Source organism: Girardinichthys multiradiatus, chromosome X (assembly GCF_021462225.1).
Source record: "Girardinichthys multiradiatus isolate DD_20200921_A chromosome X, DD_fGirMul_XY1, whole genome shotgun sequence".
In the NCBI taxonomy this organism is placed as follows: domain Eukaryota; kingdom Metazoa; phylum Chordata; class Actinopteri; order Cyprinodontiformes; family Goodeidae; genus Girardinichthys; species Girardinichthys multiradiatus.
In genome coordinates this window covers 12,604,752-12,623,980 of record NC_061817.1, presented here as the reverse complement: position 1 = coordinate 12,623,980, position 19,229 = coordinate 12,604,752, and the positions used below count along the sequence as shown (strand labels likewise).

Genomic DNA, 19,229 nt, shown 5'->3' with positions numbered 1-19,229 from the left:
ACTGTTTATTCAAATACTGTCCATGAGCTCACTCGTTCTCGTTTTGCCTTATGTTCATTGAATATACTGTGATAATTACAGGACACAGTGGGTTAACAGTTTTAACTGGTGTATCTTGTTTTCTTGTCAAAGTGTCTTTTTTTAATTGCCTTATTTTTTTTTAACTGTGCACAATTACTCTTTGTGAACTTTGTTGTAAAGAATGTTTTGCTGTTCGAAATTATTATGAACCAATAAATCAATACGTTGGCTGCGATTGTGGGATTCTGTCTATGACAGCTTTATTTAAAATGATATTTATATTAACCGGATAATAAATGAAAACACTTGTAATATGTCATTGTGAAAAGTTGAAAACAAAACATTAGCGGATGTATATTTAAAAGTTCCACATTTCTCACACGCTGATTGGCTGCGTCAGCAAAGCCACGCCTCTCCACAGGCGAATTGTTGTCTGCTGATAATAAAGATGGCGAGAGGACCCGCGTAAATTGGAGATCTCAATTGAGGTATTAAAATTTAATAAATGCGTTTTCTCTCACCTTTCAGATCTTGTAATATACATATATTATTGAGCAACAGAAGATAAAAATACAAATGAGATGAATGCATGTTTGCCGCGTTGTTTGGTCCACTTACAGCTAGCAAGGCCTAGCTTTTAGGCAAAGCCTCAGTGTTTCCTGAGTCGCCCTCACCGGTCAGCTGACTGCAAACTGGCCTAGAGGGTCGCAATGTGCTGCATGTGCCGGACAATCAGCGTCTAAGTGAAAAGGAAGGGGGTGTGTTTATGTATCTTTGCGAAAGGAGGCGGGAATAGTTTAGCTAAAAGTTTGGTACTGGTTTGAAAATGATGCTTCTGTAATACAATCCCATTGCTAATATTTTCCCTGATTTAGTCACACTTGTCCGTCTTTAAGTTTGTTTTTTGATCCACCCTGCTTGGAATCTGTTTAGAATTGACTCAGGGCAATGACAGAAACGTCTCCAGTCAGAATTGGCCTCACTTGTTCTGTTGACTTTAGTTAGCATTTTATTTGTTTCCTTGACAAGTCTTTGTTCTAATTTTAGGACTGTCAACATCCCAAAACACGAAAAGGGGTTGACTAGGAGGAAACCATGGCATATGAGGAGTTAAAGGGTAAAGAAGACATTGTTTATGTCACTCTCCATTGTATTTTAGCTCTGACTATCGTGTATGGATGTCTACAGTTTATTCGACTAATACACGCTGGTTTTATTTAGCCTCTTCTATGTAATTGCAGTGCATGGGCACAATTCTACAGTGCTTTGCAATAGTCTCAATAACCATTGACCTCTTACCACGTTTTCTCATGTTACATATATTGGCTTGAATGGATTGTATGTAAAAGACCAATGCTGAGATGCACATCATTTTACTATTTGTTTTATTCCTTAAAAAGAAATTTGAAAAGTGCGTCATGCATTTATTTTCACCTTTCTTTACGCTGACTCCTAAAACAGAGTCCAGTGTAATTTATTCTCCGTATACATACAGTTGTTCAATGCAGTCATCAGAAGTTGTCAGAGAACATTTTGATTAAACAGCATCATGAAGACCAAGGAGCACACCAAAGAGATCAGGGCTAAAGCTGTGGAGAAATTTAAGGCAGGGTTAGGTTATAAAACAATATCCCAAGCTTTGAACATCTCAAAGAGCTCTGTTCAATTCATCATCTGAACATTTAATTACTATGGACATTACTATCAGAGAAGTACTGAATGTCTTTGGTCCTACGTGAAACACCATGTGTGGCAGAAAACTAATCCTCCATGTCATCCTGACAAATCCACATGGTGATGGCTGCATCATGCTGTAGGGAGATGTCTACAGCGGGGACACTGGTCAGAATCTAAATGCAGGGCAGGTCCATTAGAAAGCTTGTTAGAATGTTAATACTTTTGCAAAGCGCTGTAAATACAGCCTTGTTCTAAAGTTGAACAAATGAATCACAACGTGAGTGTCATATTTTAGAGATGGGGTCAGATGGAGGCCTCGTTGCTGGTCGTAGCCAGAGGGAGAAAAGGAGGTCCTACAAGGATTTGTTACGAGAGGAAGAAGAGATTGCTGCAGAGGTCCGAAAGTCATCCAAAAAACGTCCAAAGGTATGTGATTTCTCTTTTTATTCTAAATGTTTGTGTTAATGCTTATTACAGTGTTATAAAATGTATTGTGTCTATTCAAATAAGGATTCAGAGCTTTTCATGCTGGGAGGGGACTTCCACAAGAAGAAGAAGAAACACAGTGACGACCACTATTACCGGGGTGACAAGTTATACTTCTAAAAGCATGAGAAGATGCAATGTCTTGCTAAGGTTTTAATATATATACCTTTAACTTTGTGACATTACAACCAATAGCTTTAAGGTATTTTATTTAAATTGTATGTGATTTAACAATGTTTTGCATTTACAAATTTCCACTTAATAACTGGATTTTGTTGTCTTTGTCAGATCATGATGGTTTAGGCCCACCTCCTCATAAGAAAAAGCATAAGTCTGTAGAGCGCTCTCCACCTCTTTCTTCACCCTCTTCATTGCTCCCGGCAGACACCGCAATGGGCCTCCTGCAGGCCATCACCTCTCCAATGGCTACAGGTTCGGACCCCAGCCCCCACTTGCACAAGAAACCCTCTTATCCCACCTTCTCGTCGCATTCCTCCAAGGACCGCAAACGTGAGAGCAGCGGAAGCAAAGGGAGCCACTCCTTATCACACTCCCGCCCCATGTCTCTGTCGTCATCGTCTTCTTCTTTTAAGAAGCATTCTTCCTCCAAGTCGTCGCTGTTTCACGGCGGAGCTCCCAAAGAGGAACCCCTTACGTTGCGTGAGGCCGACGGGCTGAAAATGAAGCTCATCATGTCGCCAGAGAAAGAGGAGCCGGAAAGCTTTCCAATAATGCCACACTTATCCAAAGTTAGTGTGAAAAAAGAGAAGGACAGAGAGAGGATGCAGCCGTCAAAGTCGCCCAAGAAGAAGCTGCCGCAGAACAGAGACCCGCTGCCTGTAGTGGGGAAGGAGGTGGAGGTAGAAGGTAACGAAACTACATGTTCCAAGATGGAACACACATTTTGATCAATCAGATCCACACAGTTTAGGCTGCAACATATAGTAATCTCTATATGAAGCCTTGGTTTTCTTTTGAACGCTAAATTCTCTCCTCTCCAGGTCATTATGGAGGTGGCGTGGGAGATGAGAGTTCTTCATCTGGGGCAGAACTGGAGGCTGGGGAACTGATAATAGACGATTCATATACACACCTTTCAAAAAAGAAAAAGAAGAGCAAGAAAAGCAAGAAGAAAAAGGACAAAGAGAAAGACAGAGACAAGGACAAAAGTGGGAAGGACAAGAAGCACAGCAAAAGTTTTGGAGGTGTGTTCACATTTATTCCTCCGCTTGCGTTCGTAGGTTTATTTGGTAGAATAGATGATTTATGGTTCACTTTGTACATCTTTGTACAAGAGCTACACGTTTCTGTTACCCACATCAGTTTATACACTATTGAGCATGGTTATTAAAAGACACCTATTTTTATTAATACAAACAAACAAATTAGTCCTGATGCTGGATGTGCGTCAGTCAAAGGGGACCTAAGCTGCATCCCTGGGACAGAGATGTGATACTACACCAGAAAGGAGGAAACGGACATGGAACATCATGGGCTTCTCTCAGAATAATAACCTTGAGTAAAATTTGCCCAGTTTTGCATGACTTACATTTTAGTTTTGAGTTTTAGTGTAAAACATCTTCAAGCAGCATTGCTTTTATTCAGTACAGAAAAGCAACAAGTATTCATACGGCTGTTAAAATTATTTAACAGAAATGAATACAGTTATAATGTTATCTGTGACATTATTTTGTTGGTACTTTGATTTTCAGACATCGAGTTAAGCCTAAATTTCAAATAAATAATAGCTAAATTTGGTAGTAGTTTTCAATAGTTCTGCTATTATAGAGTAAATCTGGGAATGTAATAAGCAGATAATGGCTGATGAATAGGTTGGATTATCTGCTCCTGTAACCAGCCTGCAGTCAGCTGCTTGTAGCTTGGTAATTGCAGTTTAAAATCAACATTACCTTTTGTTTCTACAGGATTGTAGTTTTGGTCAACTTTGAGCAGTCGGCCAATGGGCGTTTTGGACCGACCATACGCCCACTCATATCCACTGGGGGCTGTTTAGTATCCACGTTGAAAAACAATGATTTAGGGTCATTTTCTTAATAATCTACTGATAGTATGCGGTGTGGAAATGTCAGTATGTGCTCCAATAAATAATATCTTATCAGCAGAAGGTTATTTTGGATAAACCTCTTATATTGCATAATAGTCAAGTGAATTAAACGGGGATAAGAACCAAAAGAAATTCAGAAAGGCTGTAATTAGGGATGTACCTATTTTGTTATTTTCAGGTATTCATTAAAAGAAAGGCAGTTTGTGACAGTGGAAATCTTTTTATTTTGTTTAAGATCACAGTAGCTGAATATTCTGAGTAAGGTGTTTATTGTGTTCATCAGAGACAGCCTGGGGGAAGAAACCGTCTCTGTGGTGGCTGGTTTTTGCAAATAGCTCTCTGAAGCCCCGACCTAAAGGTGAAAATCTAAAAAGCATGTGTCCAGGGTGTGTGGGATCTGCAGAGATGTTAGCTTCCCTTTTCCTGACTCTAAACCCGTACAAGTCGCCGGGTGTAGGGAAGGCCAGCTCTGATGATCCTCTATGCAGACCTAATTGTTCATTGTAGTGTGGACCTGTCCTGTTCTGTGGATGAGCCAACCCACACAGTGATGAACAAAGGAAACTCCAGGCCCTTGCAGAGGTTATGCGTGGCAGCATTTAGCCACCCTGATGAGGCCGAAATGTGGGTAGCGAGACCGAGACGCAGAGTCTGACCCAGTGGTACTGCCCCGGGGCGTGGAAGGTTGTGCTTCTTGCTGATCCTGAATCAGACCAATGACAGTGGTGTCATTTGCAAACTTCAGGAGTTTCATTGACGGGTCTGCTGAGGAGCAGTCATTTATGCACAGAGAGATGAAGAGTGGGGAGAGAACACACACCTGGGGGGCGCAACTTTTTTGGGCAATGGTTCTTGTGCAGCAAAAGATGCTTTCCAGCCTCACTTGCCACTGACAGGTAGTGGTTGGCACTGAGAGCTGGATGAGTTTCTGGTGAAGGATGTCTGGGTTGATGGTGTTGAAGGCTAAGCTGAAGTCTACTAACAGGATCCTGGCATACATCCCTGGGTGGTTGAGCTGGAGTCCCAAGTTGACTGCATTTGCCTACCTATTTTCCCGGTACGCAAACTGCGTTGTTCAGCAGAAGGCATGTGATGTCCCCCTGCGGGACCCCAAGCAATTTGCAGACACCATCATTGTGCTGTCCGTGTCTATCCTAATATTTAGACAGATGGCGAGAGCCGTCTGGGAGGTTTACTACCTCTCTGTTGCAGATACAGGAGCTTTACTGACCTTTTGAGGTTGCTCTCAAACATCATTGTCATAAAGTTAACTTGTTAGCATTAGCGCAGCTAGCATGTGGCTTCATTCAGCATTTGTTATTGTTAGCAAAGTTTAAAACTTCTAGCAGCACCTCATTGTTTTGTTCAGGTAAGGCTGCAGGTAGGGGAGAGGCTGAGTGCCTCTGATAGTACAGCACTGCTGCTGGAAGAAATGCGACAGTTTGGGGACATGAGCAGGGCCGTAGCCAGACTTTAAAAAGTACTGTGGTTCGGATCTCTGTGTCCTCAATGGTAGCTACGGCCATGGACATGAGAACAAGTCAGTTTGTATTGTTTTTAATTCATTTTTTGGTATCAATTATATCAAAAAATGTATTGTTTTGACAAGTTTACATTGGTAATGGTTCGTTTACATGTACAAAATGGAAATAGGAGATAATAAAATGCAAATGTATGGGTATGAAACTGGAATTAGCAGAACCGTTTCCACACCATGACTGTGTTTTTCTTGTTATGTTTTGTTTTGCAACTAGAAATATTTCCAAATAGACAGGTTAGGTTTTTTCTTGTGATTACGGTGCAAATGTAATGCTCTTCTTTCTTTCAGTTTCATAAATTAAACAGCAGTAAAACATTAGGCTAATTGTGTATACACCCCTTTCCTATATATCACTACTTTTTTTCATTATTCTAGCTTGCACTTTTCTTTCATTCAGGCCTCCAGAGCTCATGCTGGAATGTCTCCATCCCACTAATAAAACCTGACATAAATTGGTTTGAATTCTAAGTTCATGAACAGCACTCTTGACAAACACCATAGTCTTAAACATTTACAAGCTATGATAAGGACTGATAGTAAAAAGGAAAGACACTGAAAGGTAGGAATAGGATGATGAGCGTTCACAAACTCAGAAATGCTCAGTACTGCAAACCCCAGTTTAAAAGTGCTGAATACATTGAAGCACTTCTTCCCTTCAGAGCCCTTTAGTTCTAATGTAAATGAATGCAGCAGAGCAGCAAAGTGGAACGCCTTCCTGTCTGACTGTAGCTGTCCTTGTACCCTTAGTCGTACGTGAGCACATTGCAGGGGGTACGTGTAAACATTTAATATTTTATTTCCAAGATGAGGGTAAATGTTATCAGTTAGTAGGGATACTTTTTGGATGTGTGATGCTTTATTAGGACCCAGGTGCAAAATACACTAAGCTTTTATCAACCAAAAGAGCAAAATGGGCACAATAAAACAACCACAGGTGGGAAAGACTAGAGCAGGGATGTCCTTGCTGTTCACATTGACGACGCTCCGCCACCAGGAGAGAGGGAGAAAAGTAACAGCTGTTTCCACTCTGCCTCCAGATCTATCAAAGCGTATCAAGAACAACCAGACTCAGGTGTCTTATCAAAGCTCAGTTAAATGATGCCTACAAAGTAAAACTGATATGGTGAGCCTGAATATTACGTTTGTTAAGTGTTCTGTAGCAGACTTCTTTAAGTTTAGATGTTTATTGGGGACTTATTCAAAAGAGCTCCAGTTTTTTGTTACAACAAAGGCAGGTTTATTATTTATGTTGATTTTGTATTTATTTAAATAGTTATTTTCATGGCAACAGAATTATCTTTATGTTTAATTTGAGCTGAAAATAATAGTTAAGGAGATTAAATGAAATGATTTTCACTTAATAATCGGTACGTTCTATTTTTGTGAACAAGTTTGACTGAGGGGGTACACAAGTCAAAAAAGATTGGGAACCACTGTGCTACATGACAACCAGTAATACTTTTACTATGGATGACAAAAAGCAGTAAAGGCGAGACACGCTACTTCAGGAGTGACCTCTATTGAAAGCTCATCTTTGTGTCATTTTCACCAGAATCTTCAAGAAGCCACAGCCACTCCCATCCTACTGTCAGCCATAGTGCTGTTGGCCCAATGTATGCTATGAGCAAGCCCATCACCCCTCACCATCAAGGCCATGATGGAACAACAGAGAAGAAGAAGAAGAAAGAAGATAAAGACAGAGAAAAGCATGATAAGGATAAAGAAAAGGTTTGACTTGTTAAGTTTTAGCTCTGGTTTTTCCAGCTGAAAATAATTTCTATGCTTTGTGTGTTGTTTTCCTCTCTTATTGAGTGTTTTTTGTTATTCATCTAGACCAAGAAGAAGACGACGACAGCATATCAGGTGTTTTGTAAAGAGTACAGGGTCAACATAAACGCTGAGCAGCCAGGTTTAGGTGGGTAAAGTGTTCTTGCACAGACATTATTCCTTCAGATTTCTCTGAAAGATGTGTGTGTCTAATCTGCAGATTTTGGCGAGCTAAGCAAGAAGCTGGCAGAGGTGTGGAAGGCCATGCCTGAGAAAGACAAACTAGTAGGTTTTTGTGTTTCTTGAAGTCATTAAACACATTGCAGGATGAGGTTAATTTCAGTATGTTCCAGGTCTGGATAAGTGAGGAAAAAACATTTATATTTCCAGGCTTCATTCTTCATTCGTTGTCTAAATGTTCAGTCTTAGGTTGATTTTTGGTTCAAAGTACTAGCACTAAAGATATATATGCTGTAAACTAGTAGGGAACCTTGATGTTTATATTTTAAAAAGGAGCAAGAAGGAGTGAAAACCTATATAGGGAGTCTGACACCTACCACACTACTGAGTGTTAAAGTGATCTGCCTTCCTCTCAGGTTTGGAGGCAGAAGGCCCAGTACCTGCAACACAAGCAGAACAAAGCTGAGGCCACCACTGTGAAGCAAAAGCCCTCCAGTGAGGGCAAAACCAAAGGTACCTTGGATGTGTTCTTTGTAGGATTGTAGCTAACAGTGTGAATGCTACAAAGAATTCAAACTGTTGGCAGTGTGAATGCTACAAAGTATTCACACTTTTGGAACAGTGTGAATGCTACAAAGTATTCACACTTTTGGAACAGTGTGAATGCTACAAAGAATTCAAACTGTTGGCACAGTGTGAATGCTACAAAGTATTCACACTTTTGGAACAGTGTGAATGCTACAAAGTATTCACACTTTTGGAACAGTGTGAATGCTACAAAGAATTCAAACTGTTGGCACAGTGTGAATGCTACAAAGTATTCACACTTTTGGAACAGTGTGAATGCTACAAAGTATTCACACTTTTGGAACAGTGTGAATGCTACAAAGAATTCAAACTGTTGGCAGTGTGAATGCTACAAAGTATTCACACTTTTGGAACAGTGTGAATGCTACATAGTATTCACACTGTCCCAACCCTTTTGTGTACGTTTTGCTCTCTAACTACTTTGGTTTTTATGCTATTTAAACCCTTCAAATATCAAAAGATTCAGCTGTTTCAGGACATGCCAGCTTTCACTTCTGCTGTTTCTAACTTTTATACTGTTTAATTGTCTACCTTCTAGACCAGGTGTGTCCAATTCCAGTCCTCGAGGTCCTGTATGTTTGCAATTTATCTTTGCTTCAGCACACCTGATTTCCATTGATGGATGATTACCAGGCTTTTGCTGAACTGCAATCAGCTTAATCAGGTGTGTTAAAATAGGGACAGATCTAAAGCATGCAGGACACCGGCCCTTGAGGACCGACCTTGGACACTCTTGTTCTAGACAATATTCTATTTCCCATAGAAAAGAATGGGGATGGTTTTTGAATCAAACACCTTGTGCTCTTTCAAGGTTCATTGTTAAAGTGTGCATGGGGTTTCAGCTAGAAACCCCATGCACACTTTAAAAGTGCAACAAAACACTGGGCTATAACTAAGAGCAGTATTAGGATCACCTGGATAGGCTTACCTGTTTTAGGTTTAAAGTCGAAAAAACAAGGAAAAGTCAAAATTGCACTAGCACTAAAGCCATGCAACAATCATGCCTTTTGTAAATGAGCTTGAAATCGGTAATGGAAAAGAAAAGCAAACCTGTCCAAACAAGCAAACCTTTTTTTTTGTCCTTCAAGGCACCCTTATACTCCTTTATAATAACTGAATACTTTAGCTTTTTAATTCTCGGTTTCTGAAGCAAGGAATTCTTCTGTTTTTGGCTGTTTTATAGAAGAGTTTACCTGTTGTTGTACTCTTCAGTGATCATGTAATTTATACCAATACAATACTTTCTACGTTTATCCTATTATTGTAAAGGTTTTAATACTTTGCTGACCCAGCAACATTCTGCTTCAGTCCAGACCCATTCAGCTCATAGCATTCACACTGCATTCTTGTTATTGTTCAGCTCACTGTGTAATCTACATGCTTTTGTGTCTAAATTGTGTTTTGCCATCAGTTGTAGGAACAACAGCAGGGCTGGTGTCACCAGCCAGAACACCGGGCGCTATGTCGCTGTCCCCGGCCCGAGTGCCAGATGTTGACCCCATCGACGCGGCAGCTCACCTGCAGCTGCTTGGAGAGTCCCTGTCTCTGATTGGCCATCGGCTGCAAGAAACAGAAGTGAGTTTCTGCATCTCTGCAAGCCGGATTAGTAAAGATAAAACAAAATTAGAGCTTAGGTTTAGTATGCACTGAAATTAGTAAGGTATGTGAGTGATGCTTTGTCGTTTTAGGGGATGGTGGCAGTGTCTGGGAGTTTGTCCGTTCTTCTGGACTCCATCCTGTGTGCTCTCGGCCCGTTGACCTGCCTCACAGCACAGATACCACAGTTAAATGGATGTCCTCGAAATGTCCTGGTAAAGATGATATTCTTTAAATAATGAATATTTTATTTAATTACCGTCTTACATTAACGGTGATCCTTAATGTTTCTGCTATCTAGACAACATGCAGTGCATTGCAAAAGTCTTTATTTCCCTTAAACTTTTCCAAAGTCTTTTGGGGGATTTTATGGGATAGAGCAACATCAAATTCTTTACATATGAAGGTCTTTCGAGCAAAATAACACATGCTCTGTCAGATTAGATGGAGAACTTCTCTGAACAGCAGTTTTTAAGTATTTCCAAAGATATTCACCTAGATTTAGGTCTGGACTTTAACTGGGCCATTGTAACACATCAATATGGTTTGATCTGTATAATTCCATTGTAGCTTTGAGTGTATGTTCAGGGCTGTTATCCTGCTGGAAGGTAAACCTTCACCCAGGTTTCAAGTATTCCTCCCAACAGGATTTCTTCCAGGCCTGTATTTAGCTCCATCTATCTTCTCATCAACTCTGACCTGCTGAAGCATGATGGCACCACCGCCATGTTTCACTGTGAGGATGGTGTCTACAGATTTTCACACTTGAGCTGTGAATCTCTGTAGCTCCTCTAGAGACACCATGAGCCTCTTTATTGCTCTTTTGATCAATGCTCTTGTTGGCTGGTTTAGTTGGATAGGTTTGTGTTTTCGAGGCCTCAGACAAGCTCGTATTTATACTGAGATTAGATTATACACAGGTGGGCTAGTTTTAAGAATTAGATGATTTCTTAAGACAATTGGTAGGACCAGCTTTTATTTAGGGTACCAGATTAAAGGTGGCTCAAGATAAATTCACTCCACACATTTAAGTTTTTTTTTATTAGAATAAACGGTTTGAAAATCATCATTTTGCATCTGAGCTACTTTGCACATAAAATCCCAGTAAACGGATTGAGGTTTGTGGTTATGATGTGACAGGATAAGAAGGTCTAGGGGTATGAATATTTTTACAAGGCATTTCATTTAAAAGTGTTAGGTTCGCCTATATTTGCTGGTTCCTAAAAGTTATCTCTTTTCTTCTGTCAGTCAAACACATTGGACAACATTGCCTACATCATGCCCGGTCTGTGAGGACCCTGAAACGGAGTAATGTGGCATCAAAGCAACCAAACTGACTGGAAGGGTCTGATCCTGGAGAGGCCTTCGAAGTTTAACTTAAGCCACTGCTTGGGATCTGAAGATCTGGATATTTCTAGTTTCAACATGTTTTTAAAGTGTATTTTTTTAGATAATATCTCAAAATTTTGTAATTGCTGATTTTAAATCAAACCTTTTATTGTATATGTTTTGTTCTTATGTTACTGTACAGGTGTCTGTTGAGTTTTTGGCATTGACTAGGATTTAAATTGTATGATTGTAGTTATCTTAATTAGTTTTTTTTTTTTTTACTAAAACGTGTAAAAATTTAAACTGTTGTTTTATGCACTCATCAGTCTAGGAAATATTTCTCTCGTGAACATTTACAATGTTAAAAGTACTTGATTTTTACTCATGTCGTTGGTGCAGCATTTAGGTTTTTACTGTACTCGGACATTTAGGAAGTGTTGGACAAACACAGCTCTTGGTGCAACTTCATCGAAATGAAGAGATCTTCCAATAATTTCAGTTAAAAACTGAACAAGAAGGCAACATTAAACTGTTTTAGCGACATGGATGACATGGTTTTTATGTTGCACATCAAAATATGTAAAACAGGTGATTTCCTATAAATTTAGATCATCAAAAAGGTCATTTATTCAATAAGTGACACTCATACATCATATATACTCCTTATACACAGTGATGTATATTAAGTGTTTTGATGATTATGGCCTACAGCTAATAAAACCCAAAATTTGAGTTTCTTAGAAAATTTAAATATTACATAAAACTAATGAAACATTTTTTTTTATTACAGATGTGTGCCTCTTTGAAATATGTCCATGTTCTCTGCGTTATAAGCATTCAATCTTGGCCTTTTCCCCATGAATTACTACCATCAGTGCATGTGGCATGAACCTCAAGCAGCTGAGGTGTGTAAATAAAGAGCATTTATTCTCTGAGCAGTATAGGGGGGATTTCAATTAAAGTTCTTTTTGAATTAACGTAAGAAGTGATTGTAGATTTTGGACTCTAAAGAATCTGCAAGACTATAGGACAGTATCATCAGCACAAAGATTGAATTTAGAATTATTAGAAGATTTAATATTGATTTAAATGGTGAAAATAATTGTTCCGAGGACAGATCCCTGGGGAATACCTTCAAAAGGAGGAAAATTAGAATGCTGAAAATGTCCTATTTTAACACATTAATCTTTCGTGAACCAGAGGCAGGTTATTTTGTCCAGACCTATTGAGAGCAACTGATGAAGCATTTTCTAAAACTGAAGTTATGCAAAACCAGTGTGGCAGCAGAATTGGTGCTCCGAAAGCCAGCATGGAGCAGTTAATCAGTTAGTGAATAGAAACGTTTGAAGTTACTAATTTACAAGTGAATACAGTATTTATGCTTAACAGGGCTGTTTTGAGATTGGCGGTAATGATTTATATCAGACTTGTTGGCTGATGTTTTTATGCAGAGGCAGAACATGGGCTGTCTTACAGATTTGGGGAATGCTGCCAAAAGGAAATGCTTGAATCAAGCATGAGATAAATATTCTGAAACCATCTGGGCTGAAAGGTTCGGTGCAAAAGGTTCTAATTCAGCAGAAGTACATGGATGCTGGAAAGAGATGGCTTTCCAATAAACCTCGTGGCTTATTCTGTGGACTGTTGGACATGAAGTTGGCCATAAAATTACATTTCTTAATTGTAAATCGGTGTTATTTCACATGAATTTCATTTTTGAGTTGAATTCCTAAAATAAACGAACATTTCAATCGTATTCTGGTTCATTATGACGCATAATGAAGCAGAGCTCTGGCGTCATCAGCAGATGGCGCTGTGCTCGCCTCTGGAGTCCAGACTGTCAAGCCTGAGTCAGCCTGCAGGAATTAGGAAGTCTGATCTAACACTGACAGCAGCGAAGCAGGAGCGGAGATGGCAGCGTCCGCCTCACAGTCCGGTAAGACGGAGCGCCCTGTTGTTTTTATTCAGGTCTAATAATAAGAGTAATGGCGGAGGAGTGAGTGGGTGGGAGCTGCTTGCTCTGCTGCGCGTCTTTGCGGTTCCTGATGAGGGAAGAAGGTGGCAGTTGCCAATGGCCGCGTCACTTCTCGGAAAATCCATTCTGAGAAAACGAGTTGTTTCTACACACGCTTATACACTATCAGAATAAACCGAGCGCAAAGTCAACAACAGGTTATCTTTTGGTATTATCTTATCATGCCTGCATGTAGTAATACGGTTAAAGTGAGTCAGACAAACTTTGCAGAGTTCACGCACTGTTTGAGACGACAACAACACAGTGTGATTAAGTATGGGTGTCGGTTTTTCTTCGCAGAGCTGAGGCTGGTGGTTCTGGGCCCGATCAAGGCAGAGAATAGAACTGCAGTCTGCTCCATCCTGGGCCTGGAAGACAACCAACAGGGCACAGATGCTCAGGAAGTTCAGGAGTGCACCAGACACAGGGGGCAAGCTGCTGGGAGGCAGGTAGGAAGGAAGGAATGACTTACATCTCCTCAGATCACTGAAAACAAACGTGCATTTCATAATATTTTTATAATTTATATACTTTATGCAGCTACTGTTAACATAACTAGTTGTTTTTCTTTTTACTTTTAGTGGATTCCAGCTACTCTTGGGCTTGCAAAAATATTGAACTTTTTTACATTTTGTCACATTACATCCACAAACTTCAGTGTATATTATTGGGATTTGATGTGATGGACCAAAACAAAAAACCTGGAAAGTGTGGTATGGATTTTTTTTTCTCCCCACCCCTTTTATGCTCATACCCCTAAATAAAATCCAGTGCAACCAACTGTAATCATGAATGAGTACAGAGTCCATCTGTGTGTTGTTTGATTTCAGGATAAATCCAATTGAACGCCTCAGATGATTTTTAGAGAACAGAAATTTAACATTACTCATCACCGTGAACGTGTAATTCTAATGGTGAGACATGGCGAATGCTGCATCATGCTGTGGGGATGGGAAGACTTATGGAGCAAAATATAGGACAGTCCTGGGGGGGAAAAAAAACATGTTAGACACTGCAAAAGACTGATGGCGACAAGGGTAATGACTCTAAATATGCAGCCAGAGCTACAATGGAATGGTTTAGAAAAAGCAAAATTAATAATAATAAATGTAATAATACATAATACAAACCAGTATTCTTCGTTATGTCAAAGACCAACACAAAGTAGAGCACAGTTGTGATTGGAAGAAAAATAAAGGTGTCCAAATGTTTTTGTGAATAACACGGTGGTGGAACCATCATGTTTTGGGGATATTTCTCCTGAGCACGGAGAGGGAAGCTGTTCTTAAACAATGGTTCTACAAAACTTATATATGTACTTCACATGTTTCAGATTTTATTTAGCAAACAAAATGATAACCCTTCATCTTTGTCCTTTCGCTTCTCAGTAATGAACCACTCTGTCTTAGTCTGTCTCCTAAAATCCCAATAAAATACTCACAAAATATAATTTTCTATGTGTTCAGATTATTCCAAACACATAACTGTAAATCATAGAAATTGTTCTCTTGTGCAGACTCAGAATGTTCGTACAGCATTGGTTCACCCTGTAACTGACACTCTCCCTCCTTGTAGGTAGTGGTGGTGTCCAGTCCAGCCTGGTACAGCTCGGCCTGTAGCCCAGAGGAGAGGAGGACGCATATTTCCTCCTTCATCACCTTATCCAGCCCTGGACCTCATGCCTTCCTGCTCTGTGTCTCATTGAATGAGCCTGCTCACGATGAATCCAAGGCACTCGACGCCCTTGCAAAACTGTTTGGCCCCGCTGCAGTAAGCACAAACACCATTGTTCTCTTCACCCACACAGAGGAGCTGGGAGAGGACGAGCCACTGGAGCAGTATATCATGACCTGGCGCAAAGACCTCCAAGAGCTGGTGGGAAGGTGTGGCGACCGCTACCATACGCTGGAGAGATGCAGCGGAGAAGCAGAAGAAGAAGGGAAAAAGGTGGAGGAGCTGCTGGAGAAGGTTGAGCAGGCAGTGAGGGAGAGCGGTACCAAGCACCTCAGCTGCCCTCTCTACCAGGAGGCTGAGGACAGGGTGAGGCAGCGGCAGATAGAGATTATAAGGCAGAGGAGGGGGGAAGAGCTGAGTGACAACACATCGTCAAACTCACAACCAGAGGTGACAGAGAAAGAAATGGAAGCAGTCAGGGAAGAGGCAGAGAGAAGCACTCGTGATTTTGATTTGGATGTAGATAGTATTTTCCCTTCTGGTAACAGGGTCTTGCCTTCCTCTGCCACTCCCTCTTTTCTTTGGGGCTTATGGGAGAAGCTGATGGGCTGGATCAGGTGGCTGCCCACTCTAGTAAGAAGGGAGGCTCTGTTCGGGTCCCTGGTGGGTCTGTTTGTAGGCGGGCAGATCGGTGGCACGGTTGGAGCCACTGTGGGTTCTGTGGCTACTGAAGTGAGCAGAAGGAAAACAGAGAAAACTAAATAACAGGTGCACCTTCAACTAATTTTAGCTGTTTTACAAAACTATGCGCTTACTGAGTAACACTTGGTAAAAGAGTCAGTTTCACAGTGGTGCTTGAAAGTGTTTCTGCATAAATATGACCTAAAATACATTGTCACATCAGATTATGGTTGGCGAAAGTGCATCACTGTAATCCATGTTAATAACTTTGGTCCAGAGATGAAGCATGGTGGAGGAAGTGTCATGATTTGGGTAGAATCTGTTGAATCTAAACCAGGATGGTTTGTTAGTTGGATCATTTCTGGATTATACCTGCAAATTGCACAGGAAAATATCTCTAAGCCTGGGCACACAATACATTGGAACAAAGAATGTTTTAAAAGACAAATAATAAATGTTTAATATGGGAAAATCGCTAGCTGTCCAGGGTGGAAGAGCAAATTCTCCAAGTTGATGACAGATTGGCAGAAAGGAAAGCATCTACCACAGATACAGCTGCAGTTTCCACAATTTGTAACATTTCAACCACACACATTTTATTGTTTTATTGGGTTTTCATGTGATGGGCAAACACAAAGCGGTGCATAACTGTGAAGTGGAATGAATATTGTACACGATTTTCAGATTTTTTTCTTTACAAATAAAAATCTGAAAAGTCTGGTAAACTCACAATGCCGTCACATTTGTTCTATTATCATTGCAATGACACTAAAAGTGACAAAAAAAAGTTGTCACAAAGTATTCTTTTTGATACCTTCTTTCAAAACGCAGTCTTTTTTTTTTTTTTGCCGTTTATGTCACTGCATACAAATACTGCTTAAATGGGACATATCATGCTTTTAAATCCTTCCTTTTCACACTTAAATCATTCAGTTGTGGTATATATAAAGTGGAACTGCGATGCTTTGGTCTGTTATTGTAGCTCCTTGTTAGTGTAGCTCCGCAGGCCCCTCTTTTACCCCTGTACTGAGGTGCTCGTTTTGGTGCTGTCTCTTTAAATGCGACGGAAGCACTTCGCAAGCCGCCCCGCTGGAGGTCAAAGAGCGTTCCACTTTAACCCGTTAAGCCGTTTTTGTAGTTTGATAACAGAGATACAATTATCTAGCGGCGCAGAAACAAGAAAAAAACGACAAAAACAAACTGTTTATGTAATAATAATAATATTCAAAATGCAGGAGCTAAAAGCAGCACACAGACCTAAAATAAGCAGAAGACACGATGCTACTGCTTTCAAAACAATAGCCAGGACGTCATATCCACACAGTAAATTCATGTCTAAAATAAAGTTTTAGACATGAATATTTATGTATGAAGTGAACCGAGTATAATCATTCTCTCTTATTTTTATCACTGGGTTCCTCTACTTCTGTGGAAACATGATAGCATTTTAGGTCATATTTGAGAAATATCCAATTATTTAGAAGCCTATTGACCCTTTCAAGCACTACAGCATCTCTGATTACCGTTACCTACCAAAAACCATTAAATTGCTCTGTCATTCTTCTTTCTGCAGCTTATATGGGAAGTTTGGTGTTTTTTAGCTTGGTGTTTGTTAGCTTTAAAAACTCTTATTGGCTGGAGAAGTTTAATGGTTGTGTAATTTACTCTCAATTAAAGCTGGAGAAAAGCTTATTTCTTTCTGTGAAACAATTTCTCTGAGGGTTTTCCCAATATCACGCACACGCTTCAACATGTGCACGCTGCTTTTATTTTTTTTCAAATTGCAAACTATCACATCATATGAAATTTTATAAATGTGCATATTTAAGGGAAAAAAGTGCTCTCCTTGTGCATTCCTATCACTGATGCCTCTGCTATTAAAGTAGGTTTCAAAGTATGCAACAGTTCAGACAGGCTAAACCTAGATACTTTTTTTTTTTTGTTCAGCTCTGGATATTTGTGGTTCTTCATGATATATAATCTTTGCAGCGGAGCTCAGGTAGCAAAATATTGCTGTTTACCATTAATTTATAAATAATAAATACATACCACTACAGTGAGGGGATTGTAGGAGTTTCTCTAGCTCATCTGGGTAAAAGGATCATACACTTAAAGATTTTATCCATCATTTTCTGTTCATTGGGGTTTTAACTTGCCAAATAGGTCCTGATGCTGTTCACTAATCTTCCTCTGCTGCTACAAGGAGCTCCACCTGGGACGCCAACTCTCCACTACATAGCCTTGTGCCTTGTTACTGTTGTTCAAGCACTTTTTACTTACTTGATACATTGGAAAAGTATTGAAGTATATATTTTTTTTCATTACAACCTAAACTTCATTGTGTTTTTTGGGATTTTATTCAATAGATTTATGTAAAGTAAAGGAAAGGAAAATTATGTTTTACATGCATTTGTGTTCAGCTCCCTGTGAGTCAATGCTTTGTAGAACTACGTTTTAATGCATTTACAGCCGCAAGTGTTTAGATGTATGTCCCCACCAGTTTTGCACATATAGAGACATTTTTACCCCATTCTTCTTTACAAATCAGCTCAAGCTCTATTAGAATGCACGCAGAACGTCTGTGAACAAAATTTGTTCAAGTCACGCCACAGATTCTAACTTGGATTCTGGACTTTGGCTAGACCAATCTAACACCTGAATATGCTCTGATCTAAACCATTCCATTCTAGCTCTGGCTATACATTTAGCAAAAGCATGCCCACTGCATGATTCTGCCACCACCTTGCATCACTTGCTCATTCAAGCATTTGTAGCTATGACCTCAAATATGTTTCAGACTTTCACATACAGTAAGTAAAAGTACACTGTAGATCACTGTACTCCGTCATGACTTCTGTCCACCGCTGCAGGGTGGTGGTAAAATTATCATGGTTTGGACAGAAACTGCTGGACTATGGCTTTACTTTTTGAACAATGATATTTTGATGAACGTGAGAGCACATTAAAATCACTGTCGTTGGGACGCGATATTGAGGAATGTCCACAAGGTGGCGGTGTTGATCTTTATGTAGGAGTTGACTGTGATTTTTGTTTGTTGCTTACCAAGCAAATAAAAACTGCAGCTTTACCAACTCGTTGTCAGTTTTCTTGACATGCTCGATTATGTGATTAGTTTTTCTTAGTCCGTATGAAGCCCAGAACAAAGATCTTGTTTTTAATTTAAAAAGAAAATCCATTATACAGTAGAATAAAGTGAAAGACATAGTTTGTGGAGCACTGAACAAAAGGGCCCCTGCTGCCTCTGGGACACTCCTGCTTCCACTGTGATGGCTCACAGCCTTGACACTGACGTAATTGGTACTCCACTAAAACCGTCCGCAACAACCCGTCCTTACATCTCTCTTGTTCGCTCTGGGCCCTCCGTGAGCTGCTGGGCGGCCTCTGCCTCAGGAACAGCTAGGCGTTTCCGAATGTGGGTGGTCCAGCCTGGGCGGGAGGGAGAGAATTAGCTCAGCTCTCATGTTTCCCCAGAAAGAAAGAGGAGGGGGGCATAGGAGAAAGAGAGAGTGAGTGAATGGGAATACATCTGTCTTCCAGATGTGGCCTCCTCTTGTCTGGTGGTGGGGGGGGGGGTCTTAAAAGTAAAGGAA

At 40.2% G+C, this 19,229-nt stretch overlaps 2 protein-coding genes across 4 annotated transcripts; both read left to right on the top strand.

Moving 5' to 3' along the window:
* Positions 1 to 404: 404 nt before the first annotated feature.
* On the top strand, positions 405 to 11,981 carry LOC124862767 (HMG box-containing protein 4-like). Of its 3 annotated transcripts, XM_047356886.1 has the most exons (13): positions 405 to 509; positions 1,069 to 1,138; positions 1,994 to 2,124; positions 2,209 to 2,284; positions 2,473 to 3,051; positions 3,186 to 3,389; positions 7,342 to 7,517; positions 7,623 to 7,704; positions 7,777 to 7,841; positions 8,153 to 8,249; positions 9,736 to 9,899; positions 10,013 to 10,135; positions 11,169 to 11,981. In XM_047356886.1, the coding sequence occupies exons 2-13, from the start codon at positions 1,117 to 1,119 to the stop codon at positions 11,211 to 11,213; spliced, it is 1,764 nt and encodes a 587-aa protein (XP_047212842.1). In that variant the 5' UTR covers positions 405 to 509; positions 1,069 to 1,116; the 3' UTR covers positions 11,214 to 11,981. The 3 variants fall into 3 exon arrangements, with proteins under 3 accessions (XP_047212842.1, XP_047212843.1, XP_047212844.1); XM_047356887.1 differs by lacking the exon at positions 1,069 to 1,138 and having other exon boundaries at positions 453 to 509; XM_047356888.1 differs by lacking the exons at positions 405 to 509; positions 1,069 to 1,138; positions 1,994 to 2,124 and having other exon boundaries at positions 2,217 to 2,334.
* Positions 11,982 to 13,067: 1,086 nt separating this feature from the next.
* Positions 13,068 to 18,710, top strand: LOC124862774 (GTPase IMAP family member 4-like). Its single transcript, XM_047356895.1, has 3 exons — positions 13,068 to 13,185; positions 13,564 to 13,712; positions 14,839 to 18,710. Exons 1-3 carry the CDS (start codon positions 13,161 to 13,163, stop codon positions 15,700 to 15,702), a joined length of 1,038 nt encoding a protein of 345 aa, XP_047212851.1. The 5' UTR covers positions 13,068 to 13,160; the 3' UTR covers positions 15,703 to 18,710.
* The last annotated feature ends 519 nt before the right edge of the window (positions 18,711 to 19,229 follow it).

Bases quoted from the DNA above. Each gene is read 5' to 3' on its own strand.
- LOC124862767 (XM_047356886.1), top strand. From the start codon at position 1,117: ATGGCATATGAGGAGTTAAAGG. The intron at 1,139-1,993 runs GTAAAGAAGACA...GTCATATTTTAG, and splicing joins GGCATATGAGGAGTTAAAGG to AGATGGGGTCAGATGGAGGC. The intron at 2,125-2,208 runs GTATGTGATTTC...TATTCAAATAAG, and splicing joins CATCCAAAAAACGTCCAAAG to GATTCAGAGCTTTTCATGCT.
- LOC124862774 (XM_047356895.1), top strand. From the start codon at position 13,161: ATGGCAGCGTCCGCCTCACAGTCCG. The intron at 13,186-13,563 runs GTAAGACGGAGC...TTTTCTTCGCAG, and splicing joins AGCGTCCGCCTCACAGTCCG to AGCTGAGGCTGGTGGTTCTG. The intron at 13,713-14,838 runs GTAGGAAGGAAG...CCCTCCTTGTAG, and splicing joins GGCAAGCTGCTGGGAGGCAG to GTAGTGGTGGTGTCCAGTCC.